This window comes from Penicillium roqueforti (genome assembly GCF_015533775.1).
Source record: "Penicillium roqueforti strain LCP96 04111 chromosome Unknown scaffold_01, whole genome shotgun sequence".
Lineage (NCBI taxonomy): Eukaryota > Fungi > Ascomycota > Eurotiomycetes > Eurotiales > Aspergillaceae > Penicillium > Penicillium roqueforti.
In genome coordinates, this window is record NW_024067565.1 from 3539630 (window position 1) to 3558520 (window position 18891).

Genomic DNA, 18891 nt, shown 5'->3' on the forward strand with positions numbered 1-18891 from the left:
ACGTCGGGAAAAAAGGTGAAAGTTCCCTGCACTTGTGGTCTGTGCGGGACACCGGAGCCTGAGGCACCTTAAATTGATCGATCTTCTGAGAATAGCTTCAAGATATGCGACTTGTGACCACACCAGTCGATAGAACAAGAACAGGCTTATCTACAGCTGGAGATGATGTCGTATATTTGAGGATCAAATTCGAACCTCATTCTCGCGACATTACTGTTTCGTCTTCCCAGCCATCTCCACAGTATCCACTAGGCCTCATCTTTCCCTCTTCCAGTTCTTCTCTCTCTCTTTTCATCTTCCTTCATCCCTCCCTTCACTTTTCAGGCCATCAGCCTGTTGTTTATATCCCTTTCGAATATCTGATATTCTTGAGATTTCAGCTTGCCCTCTCGGTTCAAGGACTCTCGTTCCCTCCAGGCATTCATTTAGATTCTTAGCCACCCACCAGAAGCAGCTGCGCAAGAGTAAATCTACGTCATTTGCCGGAACAACAACGAAAGACGATCTGGACACGACCGGCCGATGCAGGAATGGACGTGTTGAGGTACACTAAGACCGTCGTATGATCTGGATCTCCGCTCGAAAAGTACCTGGGATCCATTACGACAATTCCCAGTATCCCATCGCTTCTCCCAAAGCTCTATCCAAATATGGACATCAGTTCGCTTCTTTCGCCGGACTCGAATCCAAAGTCTGGAAATTCGACGCCCGTGCCTGGTCCTACGTCGAACAACGCACCGGCCACCTCTGCAGGGCCATCCCCCCACAAAGCTATCGAGAGAACCCGGACAGGCTCGAGACGCAAGGGCAAGATCTCTTCGCCTCTCGCACAGCACGTATATGTTCCTAGTGGAGAATCTTCGCCAGGACTGAGCGGAGGAAATGGGACTTCTCCGACTGAAGTACATTCGAGACAACCATCCACGCCGGGAATGGATACCTTAGCGGATCTCGCCTCGATGCAGCACCACCAGCCACAACGTCCAACACCGACCAGCATGCTCCGGAGTACTGAATCCTATGAGCATCAGTTATCTCCATCTACTATTCACCCCCACGTCAACTCTATCAACCACAACACCCCCACCTCTCGGATGTCGTTCGAGCTCGCCATGTCGGATGGGCGCGACGGGCCCGCGAAGCGGACCTACGCCGCGACTTCGCTTGATCCAGATGCGCAACGTTTGGCGACCGAACTTTTTCATCAAATATCGCTCAACCCCCACACGCATGACGCGCACGTGCAATTTATCGGCTTGCTGCATGCAGGATTCGTTAACCACGTCTACCCTCCGAATAACCCAGATGTCCACGGTGACCCGCGACGCTATGATCTACTCAACGATTTGAAAACAGCACGCGAGGAAATGGACAAGCTGTTCGCGATGGGAGAAGATCTTTGGGCCGAATGGATTCAGGATGAGAGTATGTTAGCCCAAGATGTCGACGGTCGCATTGCTGTTCTAGAACTCTGCCAGCGATCCGTGGTAGAGGAGTTTGGCAGCACAAAATTGTGGAATATCTACGGCGAGTGGGTACTTTATCTCTACAATTCCGCTCATGGCAAAACCAGTTCCCAGTGGACCGAAGAGGATCGCATGATTGGGCGCGAGGTGTTCACATGGGATTCGGTCGTGGAGGTGTGGCAGCGAGGTGCAGACGCTACCAAATGGAGAATCAACAACAGCCACTTGGTCTGGGATCGCCTTTTAGATCTTTATGCTCAGGACATCGCTCGCGAACCTTCTCAAGAGAAGATCAACCATCTTCATGGACTGTACAGTCATCGTCTGCAAACTCCCCACGCCACCTGGGAACAGACCTTCCAAAAGTTTTCAAGCTTCATTTCCGCTTATTGCAACAGCAAGTATGAGGAGATTATGTGTGAAACTGTTGCTCGCGCAGCGGAAGCAAAGGCTCTCTTCAACGCACGGGAGGAATTCGAACTGCGCCTGGTCAAAGCGCAAGAGTCTGGCGATCGTAGTCTTGAATGGGCTGTTTACTCCGAGTACATTCACTGGGAATTGACGCGCAACCGCCGGAAACGAGGAGAATTCAACTTCGAATTGGTGAACGCCATTTATCAGCGCGCTGTTCTTCACTTCCCCACCGATGTTTCGATTTGGGAAGACTATGTCATGTTTTTAATCGGCGAATCTATTCATCGCCACGCTTCTACCACGACAATCTCTACCCTAGACCGTGCCACGCGTCATTGTCCATGGTCTGGAAACCTGTGGTCCCAGTACCTGCTAAGCTCGGAAAGAGAAAATCAGTCGTTCAACAAGATTTCGAGTATCAAACACAAGGCGACCAGCACTGGACTACTTGATGCTGGTGGTTTGGAGGAAGTCTTGAAGGTCCACGTCACCTGGTGCAGTTACCTTCGCCGACGCGCCTTTTTGTCCGACTCGACCGACGAAGATCTTGATGTTGCAGAAGTTGGCATTCGCTCGGCAATCGAAAGCGTGCAAGAACTGGGCGAAAAGAAGTACGGCCCGGCGTACCAGGGCGATCCTCTTTTCCGTCTGGAGCGAATCTATATCCGTTTCCTCAGCGAAAGCGGCAGTTGGGACAGCGCGCGAGAGACTTTCAAGGGCTTAGTTGCTCGCCGTGGCAATAGCTATGAATTCTGGCTCGCCTACTACGAATGGGAATTGATTTGCTGGAGCAAATTTGTGCAAGGCGAGGCAACTGTCGACGCAGCGCGTCGAACCCCCAACCCGAGCTTTGCTACTGCTGTGCTCAAACAAGCGATCAAAAGAACAGATCTAGACTGGCCTGACAAGATTGTTCAGACATATGTTACACATTGTGAGGACTATGAGGACTCAGATGAACTCCAGCTAGCTGTGATTGAGACTCGGAAAGCGATGCGAGCTGTCACTGCCCGAAGAGAGAGGGAAGCGCTAGAGGCAGCCGCAGCACAGCAGCAGCAGCAGCAACAACAGCAACAGCAGTGGGAGGCCGCAGTGCAGGCAGTCCCTTCACCTGAAAAGCGAAAACGCGAAGATGAGAAGGACGGGATGCCGCAAACTAAAAAGGTCCGCAACCAAGAGGCACTGGCGGAGGCCCCTGCTCCTCCTCCACGGGATCGAGAGAATGCGACTGTTATCGTCTCGAACTTGCCTAAAGGTACCACTGAGAATAGCGTTCGTCTATTTTTCCGTCATGTAAGTGCCTTATCCAATTACTATCGGGAGAATTTAGCTGACCAAACAGATCGGTACCATCAATACCGTCAAAATGCTCCGTAGAGACGAGAAAAGCTCCGAGGTTGCGATCATCGAGTTCGAGACCAAAGAAGACGCTCTTGCTGCCATCACTCGTGACCAAAAGCGCTTCAACGACACTGATAACATCATCGACGTTCAAATTGGGTCAGAGACGACACTTTGGATCACCAATTACCCACCGGATGCGGGTGAGGACTACTTCCGCAATCTTTTCGGCAAGGTAAGTGCTTCACCCTAGCCTTTGTGGCAAAGCTGACTTGAGCAGTATGGCGAAGTACTTGAAATTCGAATGCCGTCTCTCAAGTTTGACACTTCTAGACGCTTCTGCTACTTGCAGATGGATACCTCGAGTGCTGCCCACCATGCGACAGAGCTTCATGGAATGCGGTTCGAAAATGGTACGCGGCTTAGTGTCAAAATATCCGATCCCGGACAAAGAACAGCCCGCAGTGGCCCCAGATACGAAGGACGAGATATTTATGTTGCAAACATTGCCTGGGATGCTAATGAAAAAGATCTGAAAGAACTATTTTCTAAGTTCGGTGAAATCGAAAGGGTGTTGCTTGAGCGAAAGACGAATGGTGCCAGTAAAGGTTTTGGCTTTGTTACTTTCTCTACCAAGGACGCTGCCAATGATGCCGTCGCAATGAATGAACATGTGTTCAAGTCACGTCCTCTTCGTGTTGAAATTGCTACCACGGACAGCCGGCGTGGTAACCAACTCGTCATCTCTCGAGTTGCATCACACCCGGCAGATCACGGTGCCCGTGGTCTTGAAGTGCCAGTTGGTGATCATGCACAGCGCACACTTGCTCTGATGAATGTCCCCGATACCGTCAATCAAGCCCGCATCCGTACCCTTGTCGAACCATATGGCCGTTTAATCGCGATCAATTTGCGCCCAGAACATCAAGGTGCTATTGTGGAATATGTCGATATTCAGGACGCTGGCAAAGCTGCGTTGGCGCTCGAAGGGAAGGAGATCATTGCTGGACGCCCTCTCCATATCGGCACGGTTCGAGAGATGTTGAATTTGCAACCGGAAGTCAAAACAGACCGAGGGCAATCCGCCAAGCCCGAACGTATAATGAAGAAGACGAACCTACAACTTACTGCGCCGATTAGACGCCCGCAGCAGCCTGGCGCTCGGAAGGGTGGTGGTCTTGGGATGAAACGACAGATCGTAAGTTCCGGTCAGAAACAATCTGCTGCCACTCCGGCCAGCGACAAAAAGGACGCGACGCCCGACGGCGAGAGCAAACCAAAAAAGAGCAACGATGATTTCCGCGCTATGCTCGCACGAAAGGGTCCGGAATGAAGTGCAAGTGCAATGATAGCGACAACTATGGCGCAATATTTTTTTCGGCATTATTCATTCGGCTGGCGTTTGTCTGTTTTCCGGTGGTCATCTTGCTGCTTCCTTTAGATCCGTATGTATTCACTCGGGTCGGTCTTTTCCGTCATGATTTCTTCTTTGTTTGTGGCACATGCCGTCGTGTATATTATGACTGTATTGCTCTTAGTTCTAATGATGATGTCTGTTCCGAGGGGCTGTCTCCGAGACATTGCCCCGGTGACTTGAAAGAACTGGTGATCTATATACTGTAGTATATCGGTGATTCTTCGATTCTTTAAACTTGACTGTATGAAGAATCCATGTCTCATTTACCATATTTTATACATTATCGCTGCAGAATGGAGGTGTCTGATTGGACTATATGTCACGATCATGCAAAACACATTGACGTCAACCGGCTTCACTTGGTCAACTTCTTGATTCTCTGCGGGGAAATACAAAACACCTTCTGATCCATTCTAATGGGTTGCACAGAGATTTATTGAAACAATATACCCCTTTTCATCTATATACATCTCCTCGAATCGCTAAACTCCTAAAGTCTCGCGTGATCCTGATTCTTATCGGACCGATTAGCCCCTCTCATACGGAATACCATCCCTACCTTTACCCGCATCGTCTCTATTTCCTGTGTCTTGCTTGGGTTTAGGCCTATTGACACTTGTCATAATATCGCTGCTCTACATTCAATGTGCAGAGCTATCACCAAGCACCGTGAATATTCCACGTCATCGCATACCTACAGCAATGGACTTCCACCTAGTACCTCGCGGTACCGATCGGAACTACACAGGATTTTTCACAAAGACAATAGTCTACATCGGGACGCTGATGATATTTCTAGCCTGTAGGCAAACTTTAGCGACTAGCCAGACACTCAAACTTACTAACAAAATCTCCCAGCATTTGGCTTGACAGTATCCTCGATCGTCATTCCAAAATGGGTCAGCTACCATAGTGAAAAGGTACGATGTTTTTGTTCACCCCCGACAAGCTCCTACTAACAATATGAACCTACAGCCCGATATCGAATACTCCTACGGCCTTTCCCGCCGCTGCTCCTCCCTTACCAATACCTGCGAGAGCTTCCCACAACGCGACGACTGCCACGGCGAAGACAGGTACTTCTGCTCTATGTGGCGCTCGGTCGGGTTCTTGATGTCCTTTGCTGTCGTTCTGCAGAGCATTAGCTTGGTCACATACCTGGTTATCCTGTCTGGCGGGAAACAGCTGCGCGAGAATGGGTGGAGTTTTCTTAGTTTGATGGTTGCTTTGTCTGCTATTGTGCAGGCAGCCGGAATGTCGATCGTGGTGGGTTGATAATATGTCTATATCTGGGCCCAAGATGACTTGTCCTAATGGTTTGGTTTACAGGCATATCTATTCGATAACGAGGACCGGTTCTTCATCGGCTGGAAACTTGACCAGTCCTGGATCCTTTGCACTGTTAGCTGGTGCTTAAGTGTTCTCTGCGCAGGCGCGGTTATTGTGTCTGGTAAGGTCTTGCCCTCAGAGGGCGGATACGAGTTGATTCCTGATCACGATGAGCTTCGAGTCACTTGATAGTGCCCAATGTAGCATTCATGGCTCCTGGATGAATCACGCGTTACGCAACAGACGAAGGATACCTATCTAGGTATCATTCGTCTTTGACGACTTCTTATAATTCTGCTATTTCGGTGGTTGCAGATTGACGTTTTCTATCTTTTGATTTCGTGCTTCGGCGTTGGGGCTGTATACGTCTTTTATGCTTCTGAAATATAACAACACAACTAATATGGATAATGATTTGAATAATATATCTCTCTATGGCAAGATAGGTTTATCATTTCATATCTTTGAAGACATGTAGAAAAATGCAATGCGACGTAGAAGCTTCATCATTCATCTCATACAGTACATTTCCTCATTCTCAATCTACCAGACAATTTCTTTCCCATTCAGCCCCTCAATAGCCGGAATCAGTGGCCGCAGCGCTTGACCATAGTCACCCCCGTTCGGCGTGCGAAGCAGAGTGTGAATGTGGAATTTCTTCGGCTCCTCATTATTCAAAAACACACCAGAGTGATGATCAAACTCAACGAGGATCACCGGATTCTGAATACGGTAATAGAATGGATCGTCATCACCATACCCCCCAATCCAACAAAAGTACGTCTCCGCTTCATGCGCGCGCACCTGATTAATCTTCATAGCCCGCGATTTAGCCGGCAGGTAAAGCAGATATTGCTCCAGAATGCCGTACACGAGCTGCTTCTGCGCAGTACTAAAACTCGACACGAGAATACCCTCATACGGCACCTCCCGGTTGTCACGGTACGCACCGCACAGATGGCGCTGGTCATCCTTATTCCAGCGACCGGGCGGCATGGCTGGATCTTTCATGTGGGCAAAGACACGAGCGGAAGCCTGCAGCTCCGCCGAGAGCGACTGCATCAGCTGCAACCCGAGCTTCTCCTCGATCTGCAAGATGCGCGTGCCGGCGTAAGGGCCAGCGTCGATCTCGTTTGGCTCTGCTCCTGTGAACCACGGCGACGCGACGATCTGCCCTTTGTACAAGAAGACGTTCAGGCAGAGATGATGGCCGTAGAATGACCAGCCCCAGGGGCGTGTGATTGATGGGCGGCCGAACAGGACGAAGTTGTAGGAGAATTCGTTCATCACTGCTGGCGACTTGACTAGCTCGCCGAGGAAGTGGTTGATGCGCATTGCGCTGACGGCTTTTTCGTAGCCTTCTGGTGAGAGCGTTGTCTTCAGGACGTTCATCACTGCGTCCCGGGTCTCGGGGGTGACTTCGTCGAGCCGGATGCCCTTGTCCGCGAGTAGGAACTCCGGGTTCGACCATGTGCGCCATTGCGGCGAGTCGATGTGGTAGTTGATGGCTTCTTTTTGCTTATCATCTAGCAGGCTGGTTACGGCTTCTGCTGCGTCTACAATTTGTTGAATTGGGACGTCTTCTTCTTGTAATGTGAAGAGACCCGGGCGGACGTTTCCTGTAGATGTTAGAAGCGTTCTGGTATCGTTTCAGTTTAGCTCATACCATCGGTGGTCACGCCTTTGAAGGGCTCTTGGAATAGCTCTACCCAATGCATATACAGTGCATGTAGCCAAGGTGGCCGATGTCCGGTCTTAAATTCGTTCGCGTATTCGTGCGCATCTTGCTGGCACATCGCCTGGAAGCGCGGGTTATTGAGGTCAGGCAAGTACTGGCGGTACTCGCCTGTGGTATTTTTCGATGCATTGGCCATAGTTAAGAATGCTATAAAAAAATAAATCAAGAGAGATGAAGAGATATCAAGGTGTTATAGCAACCCGAGACCCCACATCAGGATGACCGGTCTTCCCCACGCTCGTGGGGATGGGAAATTCCTTATCCGCTCTGGCAAGATGGGGCTTCTGGTCTGACCACCGGAAAGATATTATGTATTTGGAGAAATGCTATAGACACACTCTTATGGTATGCCTATAGTGTTCTTAGCACGACCGCACCATTAAGTACCCTTCCATACCTATGAAAAGAACATCCGAAAAGACATATAAAAGCCCAAGTCTAGAGAAACTGCGAAGGAACAAAAGATAGACTTCATTCGCACAGAAGAAACGATATATCAGATATTATACATGAATTACCAGGCTACTTATAGCCTATGAGCTGTTTACTGGGCAACCAAAAAGGTATGGACATCCCGCAACTCACTGAGCCTCTCTTCTTGTGAGGACTCGGATATTCCGAGTGATTCTCCGCATGAAGTCTTCCCTCATATTTTGAAAATCCCATAACTCTTGTGCGTCTTCCTGAGAGCTTCGAAACACGTATTCCCCCGGACCTTGACAATTGCCTGATTTAATCCCGGACTTTTCCCCGGTCACGTGCAGTGAGGCCGGTCCGGGATTTCCGGCCTCACCCAATTGTCGTCGAAGAATATAAGCGCAACGCTCAACGTCGTTATTATCGTCTGAAGCCTATTGGGGAATGTCTCGATGATGCAGAATCCTCGGTCTCCGATCCAACAGCCTGAAGTCGAGCAGCCGGCCGCTAAGCGCATCAAGCGGCCGCGTGCGACTCAAGCTTGCGACAGATGCAGGTTGAAGAAGTATAAGTGCAATGAGCGATATCCGTGTTTGCATTGTAAAAGTGAGTGACCAGGTTATAATTAGTGGCGGCATTTCTCTGACAATTACAGAAAGCGGCTGGGATTGTGTGTATCAGGGAACTTATCGAGAGCGTGAAAGTAGCCGGTCTGCAAAGTAGGTCGATCACTCCGCATATCCAGTATGTTTGCTAACACTCATAGTTATGTCGCCGAACTGGAGAAGAAGCTGGAAGAGCTGACCTCGAAGCTTCGTGATACGGAAGCCAAAGCTTCCTCTAAAGGTCCTATTCCACCAGCAGCTGAAACGTTATGCTCTATGCGCAATTCTTCCACGCCACGGGATGTTCCGGCAATATCCGAGGCTCGTGAAGGACCTAGAGAAATTTCAGACAAGCAGACTCAAGAGTTCAATCACATCAACACCATTGAATGTCACAGTAGTACGTCCCCGGCTGCAGTCATTGGCCATCTGAAGAAAGAGCTTGAGCCAAAATACCAAGAAGAGCATTTTTCTCACGCAGCTGATTATTCGATCATCTCAACACTCCGTAATCCAAACTTGTCTCCTTTATACGCCACTGGGCCGGGGCAGATGCTGTCAATTGAACAGTCAAACTACTATTTCGACCAAGCTCATATCTTTATGAATGGATATTTTGAGAGCATTCACTTCATCCATCCGTTTGTTGATAAGGAGGACTTTTTCGCGCGTGCTAATGATCTTTGGTTTAATCGATCACGCAAGCCTGAGCCGAGTTTTGTCGCTCTATACCTCAGTGTTCTATCGCTTGGGGCTTTGGTGCGTGTATGGGATGAAGGTACCTTGGCCGGCTTGGGTCGGTTTGAATGGAGCCGGAAGCTGTTTGGGGAGGCGCAGGGATACCTGAACAACCTGCGGTTTTCGAATGATCTCGAAACTGCTCAGTGTCTTTACATGATGGTGCGTGGGTGTTTCTCTATGCGTGATCGCAAGCTAACTTGAGCAGGCCAAAGTTTGTCAAAATGAACTCAATCCAAATTGTAAGTGTTCATTCTACTTTTTGATTTCAAGATCTAACAGAACAGTGGCCTACATGTATCTTGGTCTCGCAGTACGGACGTGTCTATCTGCCGGCTTTAATCGAGAGATTCCGTGTCTAGGAGATACCACCGAACGTTCTGGATGGATCTCAAAGACTTGGTGGTAAGTGGAAAGTTTGTCTCTCGATATAAATTATAACTCTAACGAGGTGATAGGGGTCTGTTCTCTTTGGAAATGTAAGCATATCGTGCATTATCGTTGTTAATACTTACTGATAAATTAGTGAGATGAGCTTTTCGGTTGGACGGCCAGACACCCTTGGAATGGACGAATATCACAACCGCAGCATTCCACCACGCGATGATTCTGAATTTGCCATCATCCCATGGATGATTGATTTTGCGCAGATCATTCGACAAGTATCTGTTCAAATCTATCATTCTCGCATCTCATTACAGGACAAGTTACAACTTGCTCTACAGATCGAAATGGAAATGGATCGTTGGCTAGCGAGGCTTCCAGAAATGATCAAACCCGACATTGGTGGATATAGACCGTCTCGTAGTGCCCTGCGCGACCCGAAATGGGCACGAAGACAACGGCTTGTATTGGGAATTAGTAAGTTATCCATGGGACTTGTTAACTAACTCCCGACTAACGAATTTAGGGTATTATAATGTCAAAATGTTGCTCTTCCGGCCTTTCTTAAGCCACTTTCCGCGCAAACTCCGACATTCTCCAAGCGAATTGGACCAAACTTTTGACAAATGTTTGGACGCCGCTATGAAGACTCTCCAGGTGCTACATGACCTTTACCGAGTTCACACGTTTTTCCGTTGCTGGTATGTTCCTTTGCCGAGTATCGTTCCTTTGCTAACTCTTTAGGTGGTATAACACAACCTATATAATGCTTGCTACGTCAACACTCCTCCTTCCAATGTCTAGGCTCGGCATGTGCGCTGAAACTATTCCTTTGTTGCAATCTGTGGAAATGGGCGTGGAGATCTTGGAAGCCATGGATGAATGTGCAACATCACAAAAGTCGGTAGAGATTATCAGGCAGTACCTCAGGGATTTCCGAGCATCCGGAGCTTCACAGCCACCAGGAGACGACGAAGCCCAATCTGAGGCGGGACAGGTATTTGACGTGCCAGTATGTATTATCGTCCTGTTTTCCTAGGATTTGCTGACCATATAGGAATGGGCTTATGGTTTCGGTCTGCCAGATTATTCTTTCGAGGGAATTGCTCAGCTATTTGACGATATGGGAGACATCCCGCTGGAATAATGATCTCATATACCCGAAAACTTCTATTCTGTATATATTTGCACCAGTGCCACCTGGGGTTTTGAAATCTATTTGATATCCTACGATCTTACGGACTATGACGTCTTCACACCGGTTGGTTTTTGGCAACCACAGACTCAACTTCTTTTATCACAAGGGCAGCAGCGAGCCATCGGAACTAATGTGATGTCGGCAATTGTTCATTGTTCATTGCGACTTGGAATGGGTTTCAATCGACATGCTCACCATGTGCTCCGAGGCCCCGGAAAAACCGAGCAATCAGCCCTCTACTCGGAAAAGCCGACCGACCTTCCATTGAAGCAAATGAATTCCCTGAATCTCTGGATCTCACTGAATCTCCAATCTCTCATTCTCGGAGCCTGCTCTCAGATTCGAACTCCTAAAACTCCTATCACCATCAGAAGGCGGTGTGCGCTAACGGATTATCTATCCCGCCGATGTCGTCTTTACATCCATCCCTAGACTAGATGGATATCTCACCACTATCATAGAAGGTCATCATGAACATCGCCGATGATCCACTGCGTCCTCGAGAATTAGCCTCATTCAAGTTTCAGCCCTCTCTCAGTCGACATGGCACGCGTTACTCTCTTCTGCTTGTTCTTCGACTCACTTGCCATACCGCTGCTGTAGCATCAAATCGCTGTTGAATCAGACGCCTTTAATTCCGGAATCTTCTCAAGTTATCGAGATTGTTGAGAAGAACTCGATTGTTCTTGAAGGGTATGCGACTTGGACAATCTCGCCTAATAGAGTATTGAATCATGACTGCGACTTACCTACGACTAAAAAAACGTCGCCTCGCAAAGTTCATATTGGAGAGTCTTGCCCGGGAGTTTGCAGCTTATCAAATGACTATTTTGATGACTGGCCAGGGCTTCAACCGCTAACAAATTCCGCCGGTAATTACCTCGCTGTCTTCGTGCTTGGCTGGTCATATATACTTTCTGCAAGATTGATAGAACTCCGTCGAAGAACAAATGAAGACAAGGTCGTCTATACCGACGAGATGGCACCATGGAAATCAGGCCACGATTCAAATGCTAGCGACTACTTTGAGTTAGATATTGGGGGCGATAGTGTCGCTGAAATGAGATGGTGGGCTGCAATTCTCGCAGGTGGACGTGGCTGGCAGGCTACTCTTCTTCGAGGGACTGAAGCCTAGTTCCCGCCATGGGAATACCATTTGAATGGCAATGATTTCAGGATATGTCATGATACAGAGTTGCCATATTTTCTTGAACCCCCGTCTTCGGCAGTTGCACGAGAGTATCTTTACAACTTTGCCAGATGTCACGATGCTTTCGACCAACTTATCTGTGCACTGGCTGCTACCCTGATGTTGCCAATGTATGGTCGGTTTGGTGCTGCCATTGTTTTGCCTAGGCCTATGCGGAGGCAAGACTCGCGCCAGCAAACGGAAACACTCTTTGCCGATCAAATCCCTACATTCGATGACATTTCTCGGTATATGGCATTTTCGGGTACGTCAGGTCTACTTGCCTCGTGTCTATTTGAAGGACTCTGGGAGCCGGGTATTCCTTGCAATTTGGCTAGTCAATGGCTCGATCCTGCCATGAAGGAAATTACTCCGGCCCTTTTCCAAAGGAAACAGCCCCTTCCTGTTATTTGGGCCCTGTCTGAAAGACGCCCTAATCTAGCTTCGTTGTGGTTAGGTGCCACAATTACAGGCCTTTTGCCCCAAATAATTCTAGTATCTATGTGTTTCATGCCATCAATTTACCTCGAAGGAGTGGCATGGACGCAATCTCCTCAATCCTTTATGGATTCTCCTAACCATCGTCTTGTTAAACCCTATAGAAACGGTCAGAGGGTCACGATAGCTAGAGAGGATGAGTTCCGTCTCTTGTTTTTGACGGACACGCTATCGGAAAAATATACAGTCCCACCACTTTGCCCTTATTCACCATTCGGCGAGGTTGATATCCAGAACACCTCCCTTGAAGTCAGACTTCATCTTGCTTGCAACCACAGGCTAGTATATCGTTCTTGGGAATGGCAATGTCAAAAAAGGGAGACGTTAAGCGATTTTGGAACCCCAACCGATTCGCAATCGCTCAAAAAGAATCTCAAGCATATTTCACTTCTGTCAATCTGGATTGTCACAGGAATTGCTTGCGGAAGCATGTTCAACAAAACTCTTTGGACATCTAGTTTCACTCATACGGTAAGTAGAAGGTTGTCTCACCTATCGTTTACTACATGTCCTAGCTAACATGGGAATTATAGCAACGTAGCAGTTTTACCTTTCTAGGTAGCCTTGCAACATCATGTATTCTACCAAGATCTTTCAAGCTTGTTGCATACAAACATATTTTGAATTTTCGCGCTTGGGCGGCCAGGGCCATATCGATCTTTATCTCGAAGATACGTCCACATGCGATACAGCAGAAGGAAGAAAAGAGTTTGAATGATCGGCTTTCTAGGATTGCTACACGGAACTTGTTCTCATGGACGCTGTTCATCGATGGAATTCGAAGTGAAGAAAAACCACTATGGAAACATGACTGATTGGAAGATTTGATTGAAAGGGATCTTAGTGTTGAATCGAGTGAATGCGAAGCAAAACACCAGAACACTGAGTATATTGAAAAGTGGCTAGAAGATGCCGGTATACGGAGCCAACCTGTTTATCATAGCCAGATTCGTCAACATACAGATGGCGCGACCGAAATTCGGACGGTTGTGGTAGCAATTCCATAAACGCTGGTTTTGCTCTCTCGCCCTCTGACGAGCCGCCTTCTTTGTCCAAATGCTAGAGATCAATGCTCGTGAGTGGATCCAAGTTTTCGTGGGGTCGAGAGTCCACTACTCATGTTTGATCGGAATTGGTCTAACTGTGTATGGGGGTCTTTTCCCGATGGTCCGTTATTGGCATTGAAAAAGCGATGGGACTGGAAAACCGGATCACAGCCGACGACACGAATGCCGCATCTGTCCTCCGAGATAGACCTTGTTAAATCGCTCACTGTGTGCTTGTTAGTCAATCCAAACCCACAAAGGTGGCCCATCATCTACCCCAGGTTGCCGGCGAAAACTTCTGTGTAAGACTAGTCTATTTTAGGAAGGTTTCCCTCAAGAGAAAGTTTCCTATTTAGGACATCTTCTTTACTGGAAAGGTTTCTTTGCTGGTTTCCCTGCCAGGGAAGTTTCTATATTAGGAAAGTTTCTATACCAGGAAAGAAGGACCATACTGTAACGAAGACATCCTCGGCAATCAAGGCATTCCAGAATAATCATACTGCAGAACTTTGTAGATGGGACATTGATAAAGATGGGGGACGACTGTTCGATATGCAAATTAATTCACTCCGACGATCCGAAGAATCACGACAATGAATACAGTGTTGAACTCACGCTTACTCGCTGTTGGGAGCGAGGATACTATGCTCTTATCCCTGGTGGTCGCTGCATTGCTCTACTTCTTGTTACAAAGCCTTATTGGCATCCCAGAATATGAACAGGCCCGTCTTCGAGAATTGTACAGCGTTCCGCAACAACATCTATTTCCAGCAGGGGTGCCTTGCAATTTGCAAAGACGGAGCAGAAACATTTGTGATACTCTCATGTCTCCGGCGGTAAGTTACTATGCGTTTTCTTTTGGGCAAGGGCAACCCTTCATGAGATGAAAGCTGTGACTAACAAGACACCCAGAATGTAAGGGCTGTTGTCTTCTGGGCATCCCAAAGCGGCACTGCGGAGGCTCTGGCATCTCGCTATGCCTCTGAACTTTCGACGGCTTTTCCCTTGGGGGCGATGACTGCCAACCTGGCAGACTACGATCATAAACATATGCCAGACGTACCGTCTCAAGCACTCTTGGTGTTCATCTTGTCGACATTCGGTGACGGTGACCCTCCTGATAACGGCACCGCGCTTCTCGAGTCCCTTCACCAGCTTCGCAAGCAAAGTGCCAACTTGAACAATGTTCGATATCTCATTTTCGGCTTGGGGAATTCCAACTATACCCACTTTAACAAATATGCGCTCGATATCGACGGTATGCTGAAGGGTATGGGTGCTACGAGGCTAGGCCGAGTTGGTCTGGGTAACGATCGTGAAGGCGCCACCGAGGAGGATTTTGTGGCCTGGAAGAATGAGAGCATCCAGCAAGTGGCCAGAACATTGCATCTGCGGCCCGTGGAACGAGAATATTCCCCTCGCATACAAATTCGCCCTTGGCGAGGTGGCAACTGTGACACAAGGCACGGAGTCTCGCCAACCGTTTATTATGGCGAGCCACAGTATGCTCCTCCCACTGCTGATAGGAGTACCACCGTTGTTCTTCCTGTTATACAGGCAAAGCAGCTCATGCTCTCCAAAGAGGCCATTGGCGAGTCTGAGAGTTCACGGGAATGCGTTCATCTGGAATTCAGCCTTGAAGACCACCCCTCCATCACCTACGAGACAGGAGACTACCTCTGTATTTGGCCGGTTAATCCGGAACAGGAAGTCTCGGCGCTGCTGAAAGTTTTGGGCGTTTGGAACACGCGCAAGAATGTTATCGATATCGTACCGGCGGACGATACCTCGAGCTCGAACATTCGAATCCCAACCCCTACGACCATGGAGAGTCTGTTCCGTTACTTCCTTGACATATGCGGACCTGTGTCTAGGGAACTCGTCCGTGGTATTGCTGAATTAACCTCGGATGGTGATTTCAAACGTCGACTCGAGGCACTCACAAGGGATCGCGATGCCTTTTACGAAGAGGTTACGTTGAAGAAGTTGACTCTCGCTGCAGTCTTACAAGCGGCCACGACGGTACGAGATGAAAATGGATCGGCAATCAACGTAGCTGTGTCGTACGTCCTAGAGAATCTAAAAAAGCTACAGCCTCGCAGCTATTCCATCTCGTCGTCCGCCGCTGTGGACCCCCGTATTGCGGCCATCACAGCACTCGCAGTCAGTGGCCCTCCTCGTCCTCCTCGCGAGACATCGTCGTGTCCTTCTCATCGCTTCCGTGGGTTAGCCAGCAATTATTTGTTGCAGCTTCAAAAAGAATACAACCGCAGCTATTCAAGGTCGCAGCAGCCAACAAACTACTACTACTCAACTGCAGGGCCCCGTGGTCTATTGGAGGGAGGGAAGGTTTTCGCCTATATCCGCCGAAGTAACTTCAAACTGCCACCAGACCCATCAACTCCGATCATCATGATCGGCTCCGGAACTGGCGTTTCGCCTTTCCGTGCTTTTGTTCAGGAGCGCATGAAACTCAAGAATCAAGGATGCGAAGTTGGGAAAACAGTACTGCTGGTCGGTCACCGAGCTCCAGACCAAGACTACTACTATCAGGATCTGTGGCAAGAGGCGAGCAAGGCTCTAGGGAAGAGGTTTGAAGTGTACACGGCTTTTTCACGAGTCGATACACAACCGCGCCAATACGTTCAAGATTTGTTGGCGACCAAGTCCGACCTGGTTCTCGACATATTGGCTGCTAATCAACCAAAAGGTGGAGTTATGTACATTTGTGGGTCGTCGCTCATGGCAAATGGAGTGAAGAAGTCTCTTGTGGAAATCTGCTCTCAAGGCCATCTGCAGTCGGTTGCTGAAACTGCCGAAAAGTGGGTTGGAGAACTTAGTCGCCTCAGGCGTTTGCAAGAGGATTCTTGGGGATAGGGTCCGGTGATGGATGGTTTAGATCCCATGTGCGTCTCAGATTCTGTTCCAGAGCATGATTTGCCCAGGCATTTTCTTGCTTGCAAAGTCTCAGAAGCTCCAGCAGCTCCATTCTCTCCGCAGGGTCATGAATCCATCTGTGGCCTGTACAAGTTAGCTAGGATTGAATGAATATAGGAGTAGATTTCCGAACCGAGGGTGATAGCAAGGCACGCAATGACCTTTCCAATTGGACATGTGTTAAATCGAGCTGCTCCACAAAGAACACGGACGTGGTCTTGGACCTCACTCTGCAATAATTTTGGTCAGAATGCTACTTTGAATCGATGATGTGAAACAGCTTTCCAGTAGCCACATAGTCATACCTCCATCTCTTTATGATGATCAATGGCCTGTGGACCAAGTGTCAAGCGACTCGGATTGTACATGGCAAGGAGGAGTTGTGAAAGCCTGAAATGTACATAACCCGTCACTAGATAAAAGTAAGCCCATACATCAAACGAGCAACAGACCCACTTCCACACTTACAACAGGCGTTCAAAGCGAATCTTATTTCAGGCAATATTCTGCCAGTCTTCAAATCAGAATCTGCGAAGAATACGGGTTGAAACGCTGGCCAAGATAGCTCTGACCATTGTGTCAACATTCGTTGCAGATCCTCGAAGTGTTGCTTGCGAGACTGTGCTTCGTCATTTCCAAAACAAAAGTCGGCGGTCTCTCCTGCTAGCTTCTGCGATCGCTTTGTCCACGTATAGATGTCGTCCGAGTCTCCAGGCTCCCAGAGATGGGTCACATCAAGGCTGGTACGAGTTGGCTTCTGCTGAGAAATAGAGTGGAAAACATCCTGCCTCTGGTGAACCCAGAATGCTGACTTGGCCAATTTGGTCACTGGTTGTTGCTTATCACTTGCTATAGTGGCAGCGAAGACGTGGCCAGCCAAGAGATGTGACTCAGCGTCCTGTCCATCTTGTCGGGCTATCAATAAGGAATAAGTAAAAATCGCGTTTGATACGGGCCGGAAGCAGATTAGGTCGATTCGGACGGCTACCTTTGGACTCTTCATACAAGCGTAGAATTACGACTGATGCAAGCCCGGCCCCATCGGAAAGTCGGACCGGGTCATGCATTAGCGCTAAAAGGATGTCAATGGCCTTTCGGTGGAACAAGTCGGCTCTTCCATCGTTCTGGCCGGTTGCTTTGCAGTGGTAGAAAGATGACACTGCTAAGATAGAGTAACATAGAACAGGACAGCTGGGGGCAATCCGAAGAACTTCAAGTGTGAAATCCGAGTCCGTGTGATCAAACCTGCATCAATCATTGCCGCTATGGTCAACCCAACGTAAGCGCTCGACATGGGATTATCTGATAGCAACCCACCATGGACGTCCTATAGATTCTCCGAAATATTGCATGAGATACGCATCCTCAGAGGTAAGCAGTAGTGGTGAGGATGTTGACAGCTCGTTTCCAATACGCTGTTCTCCGGCCTGCGGGCTCGTCCCAGGGCTGATGCTGTGGAACCTATCTTGATGGATTACGTTATCCGCGGGGAGAGACTCGACGGGAGTCTGGGGTTGTGAGGACCATTGGGGCGTCTCCGATCGGTCCGACCGGGTTAACTGCTGAGAAGGTTCTAAAGGGGGACGGGCATCTTGGTCTAGCCTTGGGCTAGGCAGGGTGCGGGACTGGGAGTCAGGGGGCGACAAAGGTGTGACTGGAGGGACCCAGTTTCTACGAGTTGAGAAACGCACGTTGAAGCGCCGAGTACAGGGACGACCGGCTGTACGGCATCGCCGACACGAAGGGGTTGCCCGGTCGCCTGAGCAATGTGCAAGTCCGAATTAGAAAGTGCCATCCAGTCGAGGAACTGGTCAGTTGTGACTAACAAGAAATATGTCGTATGCGGCAGGCTTGACAGACAGAGCTCTGATCCTTAGGTGAAACCATGCTCTCAGACAAGTAAGCAGGGACTGATTGGATCGAATAGCATCAACGATGGGAAGCTAAAGGCCCGGGGGAGGGGAGGGGCAAGGCGACGGAGACACTTAAAACTTCCCCAACTCAGTAGGTGGAAGACTCCAGTATGGATTAGCGAGATATAGTGCCGATCTCAGAATGGGAGATTGGGGATACTACTCCGTAGTAGTATGTGGAAAAGATTCCACGGGTAGCTCCACGGCCTCCACCTTTCCTTAGCTCAGAAGGGAAAGTTGCCTATTTAGTACTAGTACTTG

At 48.8% G+C, this 18891-nt stretch overlaps 6 protein-coding genes across 6 annotated transcripts; 4 read left to right on the forward strand and 2 right to left on the reverse strand.

The window, feature by feature from the left end:
* Positions 1-650: 650 nt before the first annotated feature.
* Positions 651-4554, forward strand: LCP9604111_385 (U6 snRNP complex subunit PRP24; the record flags this gene model as incomplete). The annotated part of the gene is made up of 3 exons (XM_039068700.1): positions 651-3173; positions 3223-3456; positions 3502-4554. The coding sequence occupies 3 exons, from the start codon at positions 651-653 to the stop codon at positions 4552-4554; spliced, it is 3810 nt and encodes a 1269-aa protein (XP_038932933.1).
* A 786-nt stretch (positions 4555-5340) lies between these two features.
* On the forward strand, positions 5341-6156 carry LCP9604111_386 (uncharacterized protein; the record flags this gene model as incomplete). Its single annotated transcript, XM_039068701.1, has 4 exons — positions 5341-5440; positions 5497-5558; positions 5614-5904; positions 5968-6156. The coding sequence occupies 4 exons, from the start codon at positions 5341-5343 to the stop codon at positions 6154-6156; spliced, it is 642 nt and encodes a 213-aa protein (XP_038932934.1).
* A 354-nt stretch (positions 6157-6510) lies between these two features.
* Positions 6511-7841, reverse strand: LCP9604111_387 (DUF3500 domain-containing protein; the record flags this gene model as incomplete). The annotated part of the gene is made up of 2 exons (XM_039068702.1): positions 6511-7586; positions 7634-7841. 2 exons carry the CDS (start codon positions 7839-7841, stop codon positions 6511-6513), a joined length of 1284 nt encoding a protein of 427 aa, XP_038932935.1.
* Positions 7842-8577: 736 nt separating this feature from the next.
* On the forward strand, positions 8578-10996 carry LCP9604111_388 (Zn(II)2Cys6 transcription factor; the record flags this gene model as incomplete). The annotated part of the gene is made up of 10 exons (XM_039068703.1): positions 8578-8728; positions 8778-8841; positions 8889-9627; positions 9674-9707; positions 9753-9870; positions 9924-9944; positions 9992-10326; positions 10376-10550; positions 10594-10861; positions 10907-10996. The coding sequence occupies 10 exons, from the start codon at positions 8578-8580 to the stop codon at positions 10994-10996; spliced, it is 1995 nt and encodes a 664-aa protein (XP_038932936.1).
* Positions 10997-13163: 2167 nt separating this feature from the next.
* LCP9604111_389 (NADPH cytochrome P450 oxidoreductase family protein) lies at positions 13164-16479 on the forward strand (the record flags this gene model as incomplete). The annotated part of the gene is made up of 5 exons (XM_039068704.1): positions 13164-13205; positions 13268-13292; positions 13557-13726; positions 14693-16371; positions 16431-16479. The coding sequence occupies 5 exons, from the start codon at positions 13164-13166 to the stop codon at positions 16477-16479; spliced, it is 1965 nt and encodes a 654-aa protein (XP_038932937.1).
* Positions 16480-16625: 146 nt separating this feature from the next.
* LCP9604111_390 (Zn(II)2Cys6 transcription factor domain-containing protein) lies at positions 16626-18604 on the reverse strand (the record flags this gene model as incomplete). Its single annotated transcript, XM_039068705.1, has 7 exons — positions 16626-16801; positions 16851-16947; positions 17023-17129; positions 17186-17632; positions 17706-17962; positions 18035-18476; positions 18544-18604. 7 exons carry the CDS (start codon positions 18602-18604, stop codon positions 16626-16628), a joined length of 1587 nt encoding a protein of 528 aa, XP_038932938.1.
* Positions 18605-18891: the final 287 nt, after the last annotated feature.